Raw genomic sequence first — 21,186 nt, 5'->3', positions numbered from 1 at the left:
ACATAATAAGAATAGAAGATAGGAAGAGAATTTAGTTTGGTTCGCTTAGTTAGGATATTAATTCATGGAGAGACTATCGGCTCCATTTGGCATGTATTTTAGTTTGGATTTTAAGTTTGTTTGGTAAATTCGCTAAGAAGAGATATGACTATTTACACAGACAAGCACATAGGCATTTAAAACCATACAAAGCAGCACAGATAAATCTTAAATAAGACACTTGACAGAGAATTGTTACAGGGTAGCTAAGGATGAATGCCCCAGGGAAAATTGGACATGTGGAAAATGAAAGGGGGCAATCCTACAAGAGAAGGGCTGACATAAGGATAATTTGTTTAGATATGCAGCAATATTGATACATGGCTTCAGCCATGTATAAATAGGGGGAGTATGGTAGAGCAGGCAATAGAACAGGTTAGGATAATTACTTAAACAAAAACATTTTTTGAAGAATATCCATTCCAACATTTGGAAATGGACTTAGTGAACTATTCTGAATTGAGGGGAAGAAGGGGTATTTAACAATAATAGATAAGTATAGCAAATGGGTAGAAGCGTTCCCAACTTACTTGGTAGACATGATTATGGTAGCTAAAATATTAAGTCAAGATATGATCCCTAGAGTTGGTTTACTAGGAGCCATCTCTTTAACTGATGGATGACATTTTAGCTAATCAGGTAAAGCCTATAGAATGCCAGAGTTAGGGAGAATAGAGATACCAGAACAGGTAGACATAGAAGTTGAAGAAATACTAGCAGAACACATGAGAAGACTGTTTGTTAACCAAACCCGTATGTCCAAAATTTTGTTTCCAACAGGTGAATTACAGGAGAAGGTGATTCACTCAATCCAACCAGGAGACTGGGTGTGGATCCAGTCCCTGAGGAGAAAAGACAGGAAGCAGCCCCGTTGGGAAGGCCCATACCAGGTTCTGTTAAACCACTGCCTTTGCCATTAGAGAAGCTGAGAGAGTCACTTGGGTCCACGTTATCCACTGCAAGAAGGTATGTACACATATGAGCACTGCTGATTACACACACAGTTAGGAGAAGAACCGAGTACCGACAGGGTCCGGGGGCTACCTCCTTAACGAAGATTCCCTATCCCGACCGTTCATCACTGTGTGTGCTCCTAGAGGTGTGAGTATGGGGTGGTACCAAGCAGAGAGACTAAGGGCAGGAGAGGGTTGGCGGTTTTTGGGAAGAGTAGAGACTCTGAGCTGCATCATAGTCTAATCTTTCTGATACGTTCAGATCCACCACCTTCCGGTACTAATCATACGACACCAATCATACGACACCGTTGTCATTTATAAGAATGAAAAGATAAACTATATAATACACTGATGAGTGACATACAGAATAAGGCATTAAAGAAAATCAAGATGAAGAATTTAAGGAAAACATTAAACAATTTCCTGGGGAAGCAGACAACTGTACAGGAATTGGGGTTGGCCAGATAGAAGTGCTTAGCCAACCCACCTCGGTTCACCTTAACTCCTGATGAGTACCAGTGTTATAGATACAAGAATGGCACTGAGAACTTAGATGATTTTAATGGCTGAAAGTAATCGTTAATGTGACTGAATTAGGTTTGAAAGATGAATAGAAAATTCTTAACCTCACAGCACCTATAACTGATGAAGGGTGGGCTAGTACCAGCAAAGGATGCATACGATAGAAATTACCACAAAGGGTGGTTAGGAGCTTGCGCCCTGGGGTTATAGGTCCAACCAAGTCAAGTTAGTCATCAGAGGCCAGTTTTAAGAGGCTAAAGTGGGCACAGGAGGAGTTTTGACCCGGATGGGAGTAGCTTTGTCTAGATGGATGCTATTGGCATCCTCAGGGAAGTTCCAGATGAATACAAAGCTATGAATCAAATATGTGAAGGTTTTAACACTACATTATTTTGGTGGGTGACAATAAATAAAAATGTGGATTGGATTAATGACATCTTTTATAATCAACAGATTCATGAATGAAACCGGGGATGCAGTAAAGAGGTTCTCTGACCAATTATCCACCACCCCCCTCATGACCTGGTAAAATAGACTGACTCTCGATATGTTATTGGCAGAAGAGGGCGGTGTAGGTAGAATGATTAGGTTCATTGCTGCACGTACATTCCTGATAACACAGCTCATGTTTGGGAAATGGAAAATGGAAAAGTGTTGTAAGAACTGTATTATGGGCTGCTTTCACCTGTATGAGTGTGTTTGTGTTGTGTGGTTGTTGTTTGGTCCCGTGTGCGAGAGGTCTCATTTCCAGGGTCCTGGAGAGATTGATAACGGAGCAGATGGGCAACCGGAATGATGCCTTTGATGGAAGTGACCCCAGAGGACACTGAATCCAGCTCGGGGCAAAGATGGGTCTGTCTGAGGACGATCCTTGGTTTGCTGTTGAGGAAGTGGTTGAATAAAGCCTATCCGAAATGTTCTCATATGTGTTGAATGTAGCGGCAGGTGGATGTGAAGGTTTTAAGTTCTGGGACAAAGAGTCTGTCCCACACATGTTAGGTGTAGCCACTGATGCAAGAAGGTCTTCTTTTTATAAGGTTTTAAATGATAATGTTCTGAATTTATCCTGTATACTATTTGTCTTTCCTTATGTGAAGGTTTGAAGTTCCTGGGTGGCTGGTAGTCAACCTAGTACAATTTAGGTGTAGCTGGAGGACTGAAGGTTTTTTTTTATCGTTATTGCCTATTAATAAAAGTGTATGTATTGTATTTTAGTGAGTGACACCCTAGTGGGTGTCAAAAGGGGGAATCCTAAATTTCTCTGAAATTTCTTATTGGGAAATGTTCACACCCAGAGGGTGTGAAAAGGGGGATTGTTGGGTTATATTTTCTTAAACTAGTTGTGGTGCATAACTTATGAAAACTAATGCTAAACATAAGAGGTTTATATTGTATTAACATAGATTGAGCAACATATAATAGATATGACTAACTGGAGGGTTGCTGACTAGTAGTGTAGGCTGAGTAGACTCGTGACACACACACACACTGCCTGGTTGTGGGGCCGCTCAAGGACAGGTGTATGTGAGGAACTAATAGAGGGGAGAATGGCTGTGGCATAAGAACAGGCACTGTCCTTGGGTGTCTGACTCTCGGGTACACACACGAAGATAAGCTAGAAGACAACTATGCTTGGCAACAAATATGCGTCTAGAGGCTGGGACCAGCCTGCACGCCAACGATAGGATGAGTAAGTTTAAACCACGCTCATCCTCCCTCTGACAAGCCAGCAGTGAGCGGGAACTATTTCTGTCAGAGTATTTAATGAAAAGCAAAGGATGTGTCACTCAGTTCTCTGTCTGCCCTGCGTGGTGTCACAGTGAGCCCGTATATACGAACTTCATATTTACCATTTAAATGTTTGCTTCATTAAATACATAACTAAAGGAATTCTATTGAGTTAACTGTTTTATTCCAATACCAGATTCGAATTGACGCAACCCGACACAACAATGCTGTTTTCTCTTTACTTCTTAATATAAACCACTAGCGTTCTAAAATTACACTACTAGTTTGTGTTTTCTTAGCAAGTTGGGCCTAAATATTGTTAGCCGCTAATGCTAATCGCTAGCAATCTAATAAATGTACTGAGTCAGAGCAAACGTAATTAGCTATACAGCCTGATAATACCAGTGATGCTGTAGACCTAAATCAGCATGTTGTTTGGACAACAGTATCTTCAAAATCAAAGCGGAATATGTGAAGCAGGAATGTTAGCTACATGAAGTAGCTAAGAGAAAACACGTTGGTTCCTACTCTGTCACAACTGCTCCCTGGCATTTTAATTTGTCATGTCAAACACTGTATTCAAAGAGCCCACTATTATATTTTAACTATAGAATTTAGAATAATCACTAACACTACTTTACACCCAGCATCATAACACTTTATGACACAGTCATAACCATGTCATAATATGTCAAGAACAGCTGATAGAACTTGTCATGACCTGTTTAGACATATTGCATTATTTTATGACTGGTTATGACATCTAGTGTGTCAAAATCCACAAAACCAACCACACATAGCAAAACATTCCATTACACCATAGCCTGTGTGTCGACAGTATGTTTGTTATATATCTTTTCTGTTGACTGGGATGAATGCAGGAGCAGATTTCAGCTGAGAGACATGGCCCGATGTAATTGTACAAAAGAGAAGTTTGACCAGCAAAAATGTACAAACTTTATTTATTGGCAGATCGATTCAGTTCAATGCATTCATCCAAAACCCTTTTCTCATCAATGACTAAAATTACAATTTAATAAATACATTAAGTCATTTCTAAGATTGCGTATCGTTAAATACTTTAGTATTAAAAACTGATCATCACACCATCCCTATCTGATACATCTTGTGTCTACTAGCTCATACCCACAGAGAACTGATCATCACACCATCTCTATCTGATACATGTTGTGTCTACTAACTCATTCCCACAGAAAACTGATCATCACATCATCTCTATCTGATACATGTTGTGTCTACTAACTCATTCCCACAGAGAACTGATCATCACACCATATCTATCTGATACATGTTATGTCTACTAACTCATTCCCACAGAAAACTGATCATCACATCATCTCTATCTGATACATGTTGTGTCTACTAACTCATTCCCACAGAAAACTGATCATCACACCATCTCATACATGTTGTGTCTACTAACTCATTCCCACAGAGAACTGCAGAGGGAAGCAGTACCATCCAGTCAACCATCAGACTACATCGTTTTAGTAATGGGCACTGATATGGAAAATCTACAGTTTATCAATATGAGTTCAACTGTAATTTGTCTAACTGATATATATATCAGTTTGAATAAATAACAATTGTGACTGTGTGGACTTATTTCCACAGCTTTGTGAAGTCCAGACAACTGCTTGCTGATTGGCTATTGGGGCAAGTGTGATTGTTCTGTGGCCCTAACCCACCCAACCAGTGTAAATACAATGGGACCCAGTTGATGGCCCATCAGCAGCCTGTTAAATATGCTAAATTGAGAGCCTATTTGAGGGTTTTGTGCCTGGGGAACCAGTCGTGTATGCTGTTAACCAAAACTTTTATCACAGTATGCCTTGCTCATTTACCACTCACCGGACAGTTTATTAGTTACACCAATTTTACCTGCAGAACAGCCTGAATTCTTCAGGGCATGGATTATGCATGTTGTAAATGTTCCACAGGGATGTTGGTCCATGCTGATGTGAAAGCATCAGGCAGTCTTTTTTTATTTCACCTTTTATTTAACCAGGTAGGCCAGTTGAGAACAAGTTCTCATTTACAACTGCGACATGGCCAAGATAAAGCAAAGCAGTTCGACAAAAACAACACAGAGTTACACATGGAATAAACAAATGTACACAATAGAAAAATCGGTATACAGTGTGTGCAAATGAATTAATGAGGTAAGGCAATAAATAGGCCAATAGTGGCAAAGTAATTACAATTCCGCAATTTACACGAGTGATATATGTGCAAGTAGAAATACTGGTGTGCAAAAGAGCAGAAAAACAAATATGGGGATGAGGTAGGTAGTTGGTTGGATGGGCTATTTACAGATATGCTGTGTACAGCTGCAGTGATCGGTAAGCTGCTCTGACAGCTGACGCTTAAAGTTAGTGAGGGAGATATAAGTCTCCAACTTCAGTGATTTTTGCAATTCGTTCCAGTCATTGGCAGCAGAGAACTGGAAGGAAAGACAGCCAAAAGAGGTGTTGGCTTTGGGGATGACCAGTGAAATACACCTGCTGGAGCGCGTGCTACGGGTGGGTGTTGCTATGGTGACCCGTGAGCTGAGATAAGGCGGAGCTTTACCTAGCAAAGACTTATAGATGACCTAGAGCCAGTGGGTTTGGCGACGAATATGTAGCGAGGACCAACCAACGAGAGCATACAGGTCGCAGTGGTGGGTAGTATATGAGGCTTTGGTGACAAAACGGATGGCACTGTGATAGACTGCATCCAGTTTGTTGAGTAGAGTGTTGTAGGCTATTTTGTAAATGAAGTTGAGGATCGGTAGGATGGTCAGTTTTACGAGGGTATGTTTGGCAGCATGAGTGAAGGATGCTTTGTTGCGAAATAGGAAGCTGATTCTAGATTTAACTTTGGATTGGAGATGCTTAAAGTGAGTCCGGAAGGAGAGTTTACAGTCTAGCCAGACACCTAGGTATTTATAGTGGTCCACATATTCTATGTCAGAACCGTCCAGAGTAGTGATGCTAGTCGGGCGTGCGGGTGCGGGCAGTTGAAGAGCATGAATTTTGTTTTACTAGCATTTAAGAGCAGTTGGAGGCCACGGAAGTAGTGTTTGGAGGTTTGTTAACACAAAGAAGTGTCCAAAGAAGGGCCAGATGTATACAGAATGGTGGATCAAATAATCACCCGCAGCAAGAGCGACATCATTGATATATACAGAGAACAGAGTCGGCCTGAGAATTGAACCCTGTGGCACCCCCATAGAGACTGCCAGAGGTCCGGACAACAGGCCCTCCGATTTGACACACTGAACTCGATCTGAGAAGTAGTTAGTGAACCAGGCAAGGCAGTCATTAGAGAAACCAAGGCTGTTGAGTCTGCCAATAAGAATACGATGCTTGACAGAGTCGAAAGCCTTGGCCAGGTCGATGAAGACAGCTGCACAGTACTGTCTTTTATCGATGGCGGTTGTGATATCGTTCAGGACCTTGAGCGTGGCTGAGGTGCACCCGTGACCAGCTCGGAAACCAGATTGCATAGCGGAGAAGGTACAGTGGGATTCAAAACTTGGTAGTGATCTGTTTGTTCACTTGGCTCTCGAAGACTTTAGAAAGGCAGGGCAGGATGGATATAGGTCTGTAAACAGTTTGGGTCTAGAATGTCTCCCCCTTTGAAGAAGGGGATGACCGCGGCCACTTTCCAATCTTTAGGAATCTCAGACAATACGAAAGAGAGGTTGAACAGACTAGTAATAGGGGTTGCAACAATGGCGGCGGATAATTTTAGGAAGAGGGTCTAGATTGTCTAGCCCAGATGATTTGTAGGGATCCAGATTTTGCAGCTGTTTCAGAACATCAGCTGTCTGGATTTGGGTGAAGGAGAAGTTGCTGCGGGGGGTGCAGAGCTGTTGGCCGGGGTTGTGGTAGCCAGGTGGAAAGCATGGCCAGCCATAGAGAAATTATTATTGAAATTCTCGATTATAGTGGATTTATCAGTGGTGACAGTGTTTCCTAGTCTCAGTGCAGTGGGCAGCTGGGAGGAGGTACTCTTATTCTCCATAGACTTTACAGTGTCCCAATTTTGGGGGGAATTAGTGCTGCAGGATGCAAATTTCTGTTTGAAAAAGCTAGCCTTTGCTTTCCTAACTGACTGTGTGTATTAGTTCCTGACTTCCCTGAAAAGTTGCATATCGTGGGGACTATTCGAAGCTAGTGCAGTCCGCCACAGGGTGTTTGGGCTTAGACCTGGATAGTATGACAGAACTCGGCAGGCTCTCTCTACAGTAGATTGCAATTCCACCTCCTTTAGCAGTTCTGTCTTGACGGAAAATGTTGTAATTGGGGATGGAAATGTCAGAATTTTTGGTGGCCTTCCTAAGCCAGGATTCAGACATGGCTAGGACATCAGGGTTGGCGGAGTGTGCTAAAGCAGTGAATAAAGCAAACTTAGGGAGGAGGCTTCTGATGTTAACATGCATGAAACCAAGGCTTTCATGGTTACAGAAGTCAACAAATGAGAGCGCATGCAGAAGTCAACAAATGAGAGCGCCTGGGGACACACAGGGCCTGGGTTAACCTCTACATCACCAGAGGAACAGAGTAGGATGAGGGTACGGCTAAAGGCTATAAGAACTGGTCGTCTCGTGCTTTTGGAACAGAGAATAAAAGGAGCAGATTTCTGGGCGTGGTAAGATAGATTCAGGGCATAGTGTACAGACAAGGGTACGATAGGGTGCGAGTACAGTGGAAGTAAACCTAGGCATTGAGTGACTATGAGAGAGGTTGTCTCTCTGGAGGCGCCAGTTAAGCTAGGTGCGGTCTCCACATGTGTGGGGGGTGGGACAAGGGGGCTATCTGAGGCATGTTGAGCGGGACTAGGGGCTCTGCAGTAAAATAAAACAATGAGGGCTGCTCTAAACAACAGTATACAACGCATATTGACATTAGAGAAAGGCATAAAGCAATCACAAGTGTTAATTGGGAAAGCTAAGACAACGGGTGTGACAGCAACAGGTAAACAGCTAAGACAACGGGTAAATGGCGATGAATGGGCAGAGAGGGTCAGTTAGCTACACACAGGGCCTGAGTTCGAGGCTGGGGCCAACAGATAAACAAAATGAAGTACCGTGTTAATGAACAGTCCAGCAGGCATCAGCTGTGTAGCAGAGTTGCTGCTGATTGGACCTCGGAACACCACCGCCACCAGCCTGTACCGTTGACACCAGGCAGGATGGGTCCATAGACTCATGCTGCTTATGCCAAATCCTGCCTCTGCCATCAGCATGATGCAACAGGATCTGGGATTCGTCAGACCAGGCAATATTTTTGCACTCCTCAAATTGTCCAGGGTTGACGATGGTGGCCCACTGGAGCCGCTTCTTCCTTGTTGTTAGATGATAGGAGTGGAACCAGGTGAGGTTGTCTGCTGCAATAGAACCATCCGTGACAAGGGTCGACAAGTTGCAGCATTCCGAGATGCCGTTCTGCTGTGGGATTATTTGTCTGTTTGTGGCCTGCCTGTTAGTGTGCACGACTCTCGCCCAGGAGGGTGGCTGTTTCTGAGATTCTGGATCCAGCTTACCTGGCAACTATCATACCACGCTCAAAGTCACGTACCTGGTAACTATCATACCACGCTCAAAGTCACGTACCTGGTAACTATCATACCACCCTCAGTCACGTACCTGGTAACTATCATACCACGCTAAAAGTCACGTACCTGGCAACTATCATACCATGCTCAAAGTCACGTACCTGGCAACGACTATCATACCACGCTCAAAGTCACGTACCTGGCAACGACTATCATACCACGCTCAAAGTCACGTACCTGGCAACGACTATCATACCACGCTCAAAGTCACGTACCTGGCAACTATCATACCACGCTCAAAGTCACGTACCTGGTAAATATCATACCACGCTCAAAGTCACGTACCTGGTAATCATCATACCACCCTCAGTCACGTACCTGGTAAATATCATACCACGCTAAAAAGTCACGTACCTGGCAACTATCATACCACGCTCAAAGTCACGTACCTGGCAACGACTATCATACCACGCTCAAAGTAACGTACATGGCAACTATCATACCACGCTCAAAGTCACGTACCTGGTAACTATCATACCACGCTAAAGTCACGTACCTGGCAACTATCATACCACGCTGAAAGTCACGTACCTGGCAACTAACATACCACGCTAAAAGTCATGTACCTGGCAAGTATCATACCACGCTAAAAGTCATTCACCTGGCAACTATCATACCACGCTTAAAGTCACGTGCCTGGCAACTATCATACCCCGCTCAAAGTCGTTTGTGTCACTGGTTGACCCCCCCTCCCTCCCTCTCCTAACCCCCCCTCCATTTGTTTTGTACACTGCTGCTACTCACTGTTTATTATCTATGCATAGTCACTTCACCCCTACCTACATGTACAAAAATTACCTCAACTAATCTGTAGCCATGCACACTGACTCAGTACCCGTACCCCCTGTATTTAGCCTCGTTATTGTTATTTTATTATGTTAATTTTTATTATATTATATTTTACTTTAGTTTATTTAGTAAATGTTTTCTTTAACTCTTCTTGAACTGCATTGTTGGTTAAGGGCTTGTCAGTAAGTATTTCACGGTAAGGTCTACACTTGTTGTATTCGGCACGTGACAAATACATTTTGATGTGGTTTTGCCCAATATAACATTCAATAGAACAGTAACGGAATGCTTCGATGCCTGTCTGCCTGCTTTACATAGCAAGCAACGTGACTCACCGTCTATATGAGCGTTCCATTACCGTGTACCTAATAAACTGAGTAGGTATCAAACGATATCAATATCATATTAAATTATGGATTATTGGTGCACACCACTAATTGCTTTCAACGTGACTAAAATAACAAAACTAAAATACTATTTAATAAACGCATGTAGTCGTTTCATATCCTGCTTATCATTAAAGTAATAGCTAAATAAGCTAAACACCTTCACCCGCTTTGAGGAAAACACAGTGCCGCCGACGTGGGTCACCACCTCTCACGAGGACTGTAAGCTCTCATTCTCCATGGCCGACGTGAGTAAGATATTTATGCGTGTTGACCCAAGATGCATGCGCAGACCAGCTGGCTGGAGTGTTTACAGACATATTCAAGCTCTCCACATCCCAGTCTGTTGTACCCATTTGCTTGAAGATGTCCAGCATTGTTCCTGTAACCAAGAAAGCTAAGGTCTAACTTCTGTTATCATGAAGTGATTTGAGAGGCTAGTTAAAGATCATATTCACCTCCACCTTACCCGATAACCTAGACCCACTACAATTTGCCTACTGCCCCCACAGAGCCATGTGGATCAGTTTACCAACAAAGACAAGACAGCCTACAGGGAAGAGGTGAGGGCCCTGGCGGAGCGGTGCAAGGAAAACAGCCTCTTCCTCAACGAGAAAAACAAAAGGATCTGATCGTGGACTTTGGAGATAGCAGAGGGAGCACGCCCCCATCCACATCGACGGGCCGCAGTGGAGAGGGTCAAAAGCTTCAAGTTGCTCAGCGTGCACATCACTGACAACCTGAAATGGTCCTTTCACACAGACGTGGTGAAGAAGGCGCAACAGGAGGCTGAAGAAATTTGTCTTGGCCCCTAAGACCCTCACAAACTTCTACAGATGCACCATTGAGAGCATCCTATCGGGGTGCATCACCGCCTGGTACGGCAACTGCACCATCCACAACCGCAGGGCTCTCCATAGGGTGGTGCGGTCAGCCCAACGCATCACAGGGGGCATACTGATGAGAATTAAGTGATGGAGTGACTTTAATCTTAGCTGGTAGATTAGCTTTAATATTGCATAGAGAACCTACAATCTATAAATGTAATTGTTTCCATCATTTCTAATTTATTTTCTCTATTTTATTTCCCCTACCTTGATTGGAGTATACTACCCTACCATCCCTCCCCTGGTTGGAGTATACTACCCTACCATCCCTCCCCTGGTTGGAGTATACTACCCTACCGTCCCTCCCCTGGTTGGAGTATACTACCCTACCGTCCCTCCACTGGTTGGAGTATACTACCCTACCGTCCCTCCCCTGGTTGGAGTATACTATCCTACCATCCCTCCCCTGGTTGGAGTATACTACCCTACCGTCCCTCCCCTGGTTGGAGTATACTACCCTACCGTCCCTCCACTGGTTGGAGTATACTACCCTACCATCCCTCCCCTGGTTGGAGTACACCAACAGACAACAATACTTCTACTGCTACATACAGCTATGTTCGCTCACATCTACGGTACCTGTAAATATATATTATACATATATTGCCAATTTCCTCAAGTGTCTGGATCTCCACCCACAGCGGCCAACCCACCATTCATTTTGATCTGAACTCCAACGCTCCGATGTCCACAGATTAACTCACTTTTTCCAGTATAATGGCGTTGTGCCATCTCACTTGGCAATACATGTCTCCATTTGACTGTGATGTCATACGAGGGTCCTGAACCTCCCTATTTGTAACATTTCTACCATATCGCCCTAAAAATAAATACTTTACCCCAGAGTATAATGATATTACTCATTGACTGATCGTGGTTTTTCAGATCCCTTAACAATACAGTTTACAGGTCCATCTTAACCCTGATAATATGACGCCACAACCATTCCTGGACCTGACTCCAAAAGCGAGCCACCGATGGACAGTACCGGAAAATATGTCCTATTGATTCTGTTTCCTCGTGGCAGAGTCTGCACAGGGCTGACTGTTCTATTGATTCTGTTTCCTCGTGGCAGAGTCTGCACAGGGCTGACTGTCCTATTGATTCTGTTTCCTCGTGGCAAAGTCTGCACAGGGCTGACTGTTCTATTGATTCTGTTTCCTCGTGGCAGTCTGCACAGGGCTGACTGTTCTATTGATTCTGTTTCCTCGTGGCAGAGTCTGCACAGGGCTGACTGTCCTATTGATTCTGTTTCCTCGTGGCAGTCTGCACAGGGCTGACTGTTCTATTGATTCTGTTTCCTCGTGGCAGAGTCTGCACAGGGATGACTGTCCTATTGATTCTGTTTCCTCGTGGCAGAGTCTGCACAGGGATGACTGTTCTATGCCCCATATATTGAGCATTCTTTTTGTAACAAGTATTTTGTTTAATAGCTTATATCGAAGCGAATGGGACTGCAGTGTCAATAGTTATGTCAGCTCATAGACCCGATGCCAAAGTATTGGGACCTCAAAAACCTGTTTCCAAATTACTTGCATTTTATACCGTATTGCTGTCAAACACTTTGACTAAGTGAAACTGATACATTTTTCAATTTATACTAATAATTTTAAGCCATTTCTGATTTTTAAATGGGAGAAAACTAGACAAATTGTTTAATTTCTTTAGTAATTGCCTCTTCCAATTTTGTGGCAGAGCCACGATGAGTTGGTTATCTTGTATTGAGTATACACCTCCATACGCTGTTGTTAGTTGTGTGACATCATTTGACTGTTCTTGTTTACAAAGTCCTTCATAGATATTATACACATTTCTTACAAGAAAATCGTTTTTTTTTAATCTATCAGTACATTGGAGTTTAGCCATATTACTTGCTGTAATATTAGATCTGCCTTTTCTGGAGGATGACATTGTAGCCAACTCTATATGACTTCATTTAAAAAGGAGGATAGTTTAAAACAGGGGTCCATTGTCAATACACCCAAAATGTAAAGTTTTATTCTGAAAAAGGCTTCTCTCTTGTGTGTATCCATTGGTGTGATTTTAACTTGCCCTGTCAAGAGAAACTCTTTCCAGTCATAGTAGGAGTAAGGCTTCTCTCCTGTGTGTGTTATCTGATGAACTTTCAGCTCAGCTAATGTTTTGAAGCATTTCCTGCAGTCAGCACAGGAGTAAGGCTTCTCTCGTGTGTATCCGTTGGTGTGATTTTAAGCTGCCCCGTCGAGAGAAACTCTTTCCACAGTCAGAGCAAGTGTAAGGCTTCTCTCCTGTATGTATAGGTTGGTGTGATTTTAAGCTGCTCTGTAGAGAGAAATTCTTCCCACAGTCAGAGCAGAAGTAAGGCTTCTGTCCCGTATGTATTAGCTGGTGACAGTTTAAGGTATTCAATCGGGAAAAACTCCTTCCACAGTCAGAGCAGAAGTAAGGCTTCTCTCCTGTGTGTGTTCTCTGATGAACATTTATTGCAGATGATGTTGTGAAGCACTTCCCACAGTCAGAGCAGGAGTAAGGCTTCTCTCCTGTATGTATACGGTAGTGTGATTTTAAGCTGCTCTGTTGAGAGAAACTCTTTCCACAGTCAGAGCAGGAGTAAGGCTTCTCTCCTGTATGTACACGTTGGTGTGCATTTAAATGGACCAGTTGAGAAAATGTCTTCCCGCAGTCAGAGCATGAATATGGCTTCTCTCCTGTATGTATACGTTTGTGTGTTTTTAAGGTATCCAATCCGGAGAAACTGACCCCACAGTCAGAGCAGGAGTAAGGCTTCTCTCCTTTATGTATACGTTGGTGTGTTTTTAAATTGCTCTGTTGAGAGAAACTTTTTCCACATTCGGAGCAGGAATAAGGCGTCTCTCCTGTGTGTGTTCTCTGATGAACTGTCAGAGACCTTGATGTTTTGAAGCTGTTTCCACAGTCAGTACAGGAATACAGATTATCTCCTGTGTGTATTTTTAGGTGCATTTCTAGTTTTGATAGAATTGGGAAAATCTCCCCACAATGTGGGCAGTGGTGAGACCTCTTCGTTCTGTGATCTTCCTGCTGTTGCTCTCTGGATGTAGAGAATGTCTCAACATGTTCTCCTGTGTGAACAACATCAGAAGAATCAGTCAGTTTGTGTGATATACATGACTTCATATCAGTAGGCTGTTCAATACAAAAGGGAATACAACTAATTCTAAAAGTGGATAAGAGTTGAAGGCAAAAAGGGGCAAAAGGAGTGAAAATTAGGAGCCATATCATCCTCCACTCACTATCACAAGTTAGTAACCACCAGGGTTGGGGTCAATTCCATTTCTATTCGAGTTAATTCAGAAAGTAAACAAAATTCCAATTCCTAATGTTCCTCTTTTCAAAGGATTGACAATGACTGTCAATTCAGTGTTCAATTAACTGGAATTGCATTTTTTTTAATATTTTTTTTTTAAACGCTGACAATACTGGTGTCAAACCATGCAAGTGTCAGTAGCATGAAATAACATCTACCTTCTCATTGAAACTGTTCATCATGAAACAGTTCTACAGCAACTTTTCATGTACAGTGGGAAGTTGGAATGAAAAACAAACTTTGTTGTGCAGTCTGGAGTTTCTCAGGGATGTGTGATGTCACCTTTACAGAATTCAACCTGGCAGTAGACTGGGTCATAACTAATGGAGGTCTAACTTAAGATAATTTATAGATAGATAGAACCTGCTGTTACCATGATTAACAGATTTCCCAATATTCTCCTCCTCTTCTTCATCTTTAATGTTGACACTCAGCTCCAGTGTTTGACTGCAGTCTTCCAGCTTCACTGATGCCATCTCTGGATCCTGCAGTGCAAACTGGGCTCCACTGTCACAATCAGGACCCAGTGACTGTAGGTTTGGACTCAGTGTGGAAGGAGACAGGCAGGCTGGGTTTGTCCTGACTGTTGATGTTACCGGCCTCAGACTTAATCAGAGTCGGCCTGTAGTAATAAAGAGAAACAGACACAAAAGTTAGTCTTGAAAGTTCTGGCGCTTTCTTTATTCTCTAAAAATATTTTCCATTTTTTCTTGTTCAATTATCTAATTTCAACAGATCAGGTAGCTAAACATTGAAAACAAAACATACCTTAAATTACACAACGTAAGTGCACTTAACCTATAGTAGATTTCCTAAATTCATATAAATGACTCGAAAACCATTTAGTACAAGGTTGCAGTATGTTTTAGGCAGCACTATGTACTATTTTCCTGAATAACCTTGTCTTCACTGTATTATTTCACTCACAACCAATGGTGGTGGAAAAAAGTACTCAACTGTTATATTTCAGTATAAGTAAAAAGTAACTGCTATACATCTAATTCCTTATATTAAAGTTACAATATAACTTTTTGGGCAACCTGACCAAATGCACATAGAAATGTGAGTTATAGATCTGTCAGTCTCATTGAAAGCAAGTCTAAGAACCGGTAGATCTGTTCTGTGTGTGATATTTCTATGCTGCCCATTCCTAAGTTTAGTTGTCGTCTTTTACTTTTTGTTTTGTACACCTGAATAGAGGATAACTACCGCGCATTTGGAAAGAATTCAGACCCATTGACTTTTCCCACATTGTTACGTTACAGCCTTATTTGAAAATGGATTAAATAAAATGTTTTCCTCATCAATCTACACACAACACCAAATATTAAAAAGCGAAAACAGGTTTTAAAATGTTTGCAAATGTATTAAAAACAAACTAACATTTTACATAAGTATTCACTCTGACAGAGTTCCAGAGTTCCTCTGTGCAGATGGGAGAAACTCCCCAAATACAGGTGTGCCAAGCTTGTAGCGTCATACGAAAGAAGAATCATGGCTGTAATCGCTGCCAAAGATGCTTCAACAAAGTACTGAGGAAAGGTCTGAATACTTATGTAAATGTGGTATTTCAGTTTTTACCTTGTCGTTATGGAGTATTGTGTGTAGATTGATGAGGGGGAAAAAACTATTTAATCAATTTTAGAATAAGGCTGTAACGTAATAAAAAGTGGAAAAAGTAAAGGGGTCTGAACACTTTCCGAATGCACTGTACAATATTTGTGGTTATGGAAAAGTTATTTCACAGCAGTTTAGATGGTACAATGATTCTCCACACCGCTTGGTTTGTCACAAACTGAAATCCGTATTATTCAAATTCATGCAAACAGGAAATGGAAGCGGGATTTCTGCATAACACATCTTTAAGCAAACCAGACTGTTTATATTTATTTATGGACGGCCAGGGGCACACTCAGGCATCATTTACAAACGCAATATTTGCATTTAGTGAGTCTGACAGATCAGAGGCAGTAGGGATGACAACGGGTGAATTGGACCATATTGCTCTCCTGTCTGAGCATTCGAAATGTAACAGGTACTTTTGGGTGTCAGTGAAAATGTATGGGAGCAAAAAGTACATATATTCTTTAGGAATGTAGTGGAGTAAAAGTTGCCAGGAAATATCAATAGTAAACTAAACTCAGCAACAACAAAAAAGAAACGCCTCTTTTTCAAGACCCTGTCTTTCAAAGATAATTCGTAAAAATCAAAATAACTTCACAGATCTTCATTGTAAAGGGTTTAAACACTGTTGCCCATGCTTTATTAATGAACCATAAACAATTAATGAACATGCACCTGTGGAACAGTCGTTAAGACACTAACAGCTTACAGACGGTAGGCAATTAAGGTCACAGTTATGAAAACTTAGGACACTATAGAGGCCTTTCTACTGACTCTGAAAAACACCAAAAGAAAGATGAGCAGGATCCCTGCTCATCTGCGTGAACGTGCATTAGGCATGCTGCAAGGAGGCATGCTGCAAGGAGGCATGAGGATTGCAGATGTTGCCAGGGCAATAAATTGCAATGCCCGTACTGTGAGACGCCTAAGACAGCGCTACAGGGAGACAGGATGGACAGCTGATCGTCCTCGCAGTGGCAGACCACGTGTAACCACACCTGCACAGGATCGGTACATCCGAACATCACACCTGCAGGACAGGTACAGGATGGCAACAACAACTGCCCGAGTTACACCAGGAACACACAATCCCTCCATCAGTGCTCAGTCTGTCCGCAATAGGCTGAGAGAGGCTGGACTGAGGGCTTGTAGGCCTGTTGTAAACCAGGTCCTCATCAGTCTTCACCGGCAACAACGTCGCCTATGGGCACAAACCCACCGTCACTGGACCAGGCAGGACTGGCAAAAAGTGCTCTTCCCTGTTTTGTCTCACCAGGGGTGATGGTCGGATTCGCGTTTATCGTCGAAGGAATGAGCGTTACACCGAGGCCTGTACTCTGGAGCGGGATCGATTTGGAGGTGGAGGGTCCGTCATGGTCTGGGGCTGTGTGTCACCGCATCATCGGACTGAGCTTGTTGACATTGCAGCCAATCTCAACGCTGTGCATTACAGGAAAGACATCCTCCTCCCTCATGTGGTACCCTTCCTGCAGGCTCATCCTGACATGACCCTCCAGCATAACAATGTCACCAGCCATGCTGCTCGTTCTGTGCGTGATTTCCTGCAAGACAGGAATGTCAGTGTTCTGCCATGGCCAGCGAAGAGCCCGGATCTCAATCCCATTGAGCACATCTGGGACCTGTTGGATTGGAGGGTGAGGGCTAGGGCCATTCCCCCCAGAAATGTCCGGAAACTTGCAGGTGCCTTGGTGGAAGAGTGGGGTAACATCTCACAGCAAGAACTGGCAAATCTGGTGCAGTCCATGAGGAGGAGATGTGCTGTAGTACTTAATGCAGCTGGTGGCCACACCAGACTGTTACTTTTGACCCCCCTTTGTTCAGGTACACATTATTCAATTTCTGTTCATCACATGTCTGTGGAACTTGTTCAGTTTGTCTCATTTGTTGAATCTTGTCATGGTCATACAAATATTTACACATGTTAAGTTTGCTGAAAATAAACACAGTTGACAGTGAGAGGATGTTTCTTTTTTTGCTGAGTTTACTTAAAGGAGACGTTTCCTATTTTAGGGGATGATTGTAACACAGGATAGTTGTAACACTTAATATCCTCAAGCAGGAACAAGCTAAAATCATGTGACTCACTGTGCACATGCTCAGTTTGGCCCTCAGCCCTCATGTGAAGAAGCAAGACCCTGTGATAAACTCTGCAGATTTTATTGAAAAACAAAATCTGAGTTTGAAGTAAGAAAGACATTTTTGGGGCCAAATTTGTTTTTGTGATGGCATCACCTGCTTTGTAGTTAGATTCACCAAACTTATTTCAGGTTTATAACCAGTTTGTGTGGATATGGGGCGGCAAGTAGCCTAGCGGTTAGAGCGTTGGACTAGTAACCGAAAGGTTGCAAGATCTAATCCCAGAGCTGACAAGGTAAAAATCAGTCGTTCTGCCCCTGAACAAGGAGGTTAAACCACTGTTCCTAGGCTGTCATTGAAAATAAGAATTTGTTCTTAACTGACTTGCCTAGTTAAATAAAGGTTAACAAATGTACATTTGATGCAAGTTATCAATGCTAAAGTTTTAACATGTAGCTAAAATTGAAGCTAACTAATGGCTGCAAACATCAGGGTTGATTTAGGGAGACAAAACCAATACCAATTTGTAGCAGACAGACGTTCCTATTCACATTTTGAATGTACTAGCTGAAAATAATGAGACGTTGACAAAAAATGCAAAAGTGTTACAACCATCCCCTACAACAAATCACATTTTTATGTAAATAAAAAAATTATAGAAGGTTTCAGATAGTTTTTTTGTGATTTCACATATTTTTGAGAACCTTACCCCAACCAGCAAATCGCTGCCTCATCCTTGTTTAGCAGTATGGAGGGCCCCACAAAAAAACAAAGAAAGGCTCCAAAAACACGCAAATACGTCCTTTTAGAAACGGCAAAGCTCTCAGGATAGTGATATAGGTCTTTGATTGTTGTACACATGAAATTGGGTCGTTCTGAACATTATCCGCAACGTTTTATTCAATTTTGCTTTACGACTCGTCGGGGTTTGGGTGAAGAAATCCAATAATTCCTTCAGCTACTAAAATAAATATCTGCACTGACTGACCGCCATCTTGCGGGCACCCTCAGGTCTCTTCTCGTTGTCTGCTTGTCATCAAACAGGGGGACTACCGTAAACGACATAATAATGTGACAGACGCAAATAACGCAATGTTATTTGTCTCCTAACGTATTGCACAAGTTAGCTGCAGGTAGAAAGTAGTTTCAACGCTATTGAAAAAACATGCTGTGGCTTTTTCCAAGTATTCTGGTATATACGGAATTACGCTCAAGCCTAGTAACTACAAATACTAATTTCATAGAACTTCTTCACTGGCAGTTTGTCTACTTCACTTCTTTAGTCTACTCTCTGATCACTCCAGATAACCCAGTTGGTTATGGAAAATATAATTCATAGAAAATATAATTCACGCTTTCTGTAATTTCTGATTGGAGGGGGATGACCACGTGACTTTAGAATCTACAACTGTGTCACTTTGTAACAGTCAGACGTGGTTATTCCTGACGTTGATCAACTCACAATTCATGCCAACATTTATTTAAAGCATTATCTTTTTTATGGGGGAAAAAGATATACCGAGCTAATTTTGGTGTAACCATGTCGAATTTGACGTGTCGGAGAAGGGCGACTTCCTCACGAAAGCGTTGCAGGTATCGCTTCTCGGCCTTTTGGCTAAGATCAAGATAAAGTTCGAGGGCAGTACCCCGGGGATCCTCAAGATGGCGTCGTCGGCCACATCACAGTCAGCGGCCGCTGCACTGAAGAACACGCTGTGATTTCAATGGACTGGAGAAGACAATTTGATGGAAAGAGTTCGTTTTGGAAAGGAAGTTATTTTTGGACCTCTGTGTCGGACAGTAGAAGACGTGCACTGCCTGCAACAGAACACACCCGAGAAGTTTGATGATGTATCTTTATACACCATCACCCGGCTGGAGGAGGTGAGAGGGCTTTTCAGAGCGAACGCGACAGCACCCGCCCTCAGTGCTTTTCAAGTTGAGTCCCTATGCAGGCACAATATGAGGGTGCTACCTCATCCGGTACGTGACCATCTTGCCAGGAGTGAGAAATATTAAGGATGCCCTAGGCATCTGGACAGGGAAGAGACAGTTTCGTGTGCTGCTGAGGGAAGACGAGAGCGGCCATGATGGCTACCGACATCCTCCCGCCTCTTTTACTATCGGTGAAGACAGGGGCTACCTCATGTATGCTGGACAGCCTCGTTTCTGCAGGAAGTGCAGCACATACGGGCACCTCGCCGAGGCCTGCACCCAGACAAGGTGCAGAAACTGTGGGATTCTCGGTCACGTAATGAGGGATTGCGCCGCGCCCAAACGCTGCAGTCTGTGCAACTCAGAGGACCACCTGTTCCGTCACTGGCCGAAGGCAGAGCGGGAAGAAGAGGGAGAAGGCATGGAACTACGCGCCATTGAGGAGGTGGTGGACGAGCTCGTGACGGAGAGAGAACGGCGGGAGTCTGAGGAGAGCGGGAGAAAGGCGCCATCATCTCGCGAGGAGAGCGGAGAGGCGGACGGGAGTTGGAACAAGCGGTGGAGGAGGCTCAGGGAGAGACCACCGATAGCTGGACAACAGTGGGAGAGAGGAGGAAGTGCTCGGTCAAAAGGAAGCAGATGAGCCCCGTTTCCCCACTCATTCGAGTGGAGGCGACGGAAAAGTCCGCCATGGGGGGAAATCGCTTCAGTTGTTTTTCGAGCGGGAAGTCTGAGGAGAGAGGCGAGGGAGACCCGGGCAGCGCAGAGGAGACTCTGCTTCCCCCGTCAGGCAGCTGCATCAGCAGCAGCGGTCTGGCACCCAGCGGTGTCCCAGCACCCACACAGACGGAGGGGGAGCAGTCTGAGGAGGACAGGGGTTTTCCGACCCCTGTCTTTGTGGACAGTCCTCCTGCCGGGGACCACCGGTTCCCAGACAGGCCTCCTAACGAGGAATTGTACTTGAAGTGAGTTTTCAATATAATGTCATATTTAGATAGTTGTACGTTTCCCTCCTTATCCCATGTCGTCTATTTTTAACCTAGCTAGCATTAATGTTAGAGGGCTTAGGAACCCAGTTAAAAGGGCGACTGTTTTTTCCCATTTGTCCTCCATTTGCTTCTCTGTGTGTTTTCTACAAGAAGTACATTTAAAAGATCAAAACGATGTGGAGAGGTTTACGAGGGAATGGGTTCAGGGAGAGTCGAGGTGGAGTGTCGGCGGGGTGCACTCTACAGGGGTCGGGGTGCTATGTGGGAACAGGGAGTTAAAAATAC

The 21,186-nt window shown here is 43.4% G+C and overlaps 2 protein-coding genes across 2 annotated transcripts in view; one reads left to right on the top strand and one right to left on the bottom strand.

Annotated features, from left to right (window-relative positions):
* LOC106592527 (uncharacterized) overlaps positions 1 to 3,407 on the top strand; it is a 35,963-nt gene extending 32,556 nt beyond the window's left edge. The window contains exon 2 of the transcript XR_014381276.1: positions 820 to 3,407. The gene's annotated coding sequence lies outside the window, so the exon portion shown is untranslated. The remainder of the gene's footprint in view (positions 1 to 819) is intronic.
* An 8,733-nt stretch (positions 3,408 to 12,140) lies between these two features.
* On the bottom strand, positions 12,141 to 19,112 carry LOC106600648 (uncharacterized). The gene is made up of 3 exons (XM_082964427.1): positions 18,687 to 19,112; positions 14,631 to 14,879; positions 12,141 to 14,012 (listed from the first exon to the last, which is right to left on the bottom strand). The coding sequence occupies exons 2-3, from the start codon at positions 14,731 to 14,733 to the stop codon at positions 13,093 to 13,095; spliced, it is 1,023 nt and encodes a 340-aa protein (XP_082820553.1). The 5' UTR covers positions 14,734 to 14,879; positions 18,687 to 19,112; the 3' UTR covers positions 12,141 to 13,092.
* Between the last annotated feature and the right edge of the window lie 2,074 nt (positions 19,113 to 21,186).

This window comes from Salmo salar, chromosome 17 (genome assembly GCF_965601325.2).
Source record: "Salmo salar chromosome 17, fSalSal1, whole genome shotgun sequence".
NCBI classification, from domain to species: Eukaryota; Metazoa; Chordata; class Actinopteri; order Salmoniformes; family Salmonidae; genus Salmo; species Salmo salar.
This window is presented reverse-complemented; position numbering and strand designations above follow the sequence as displayed.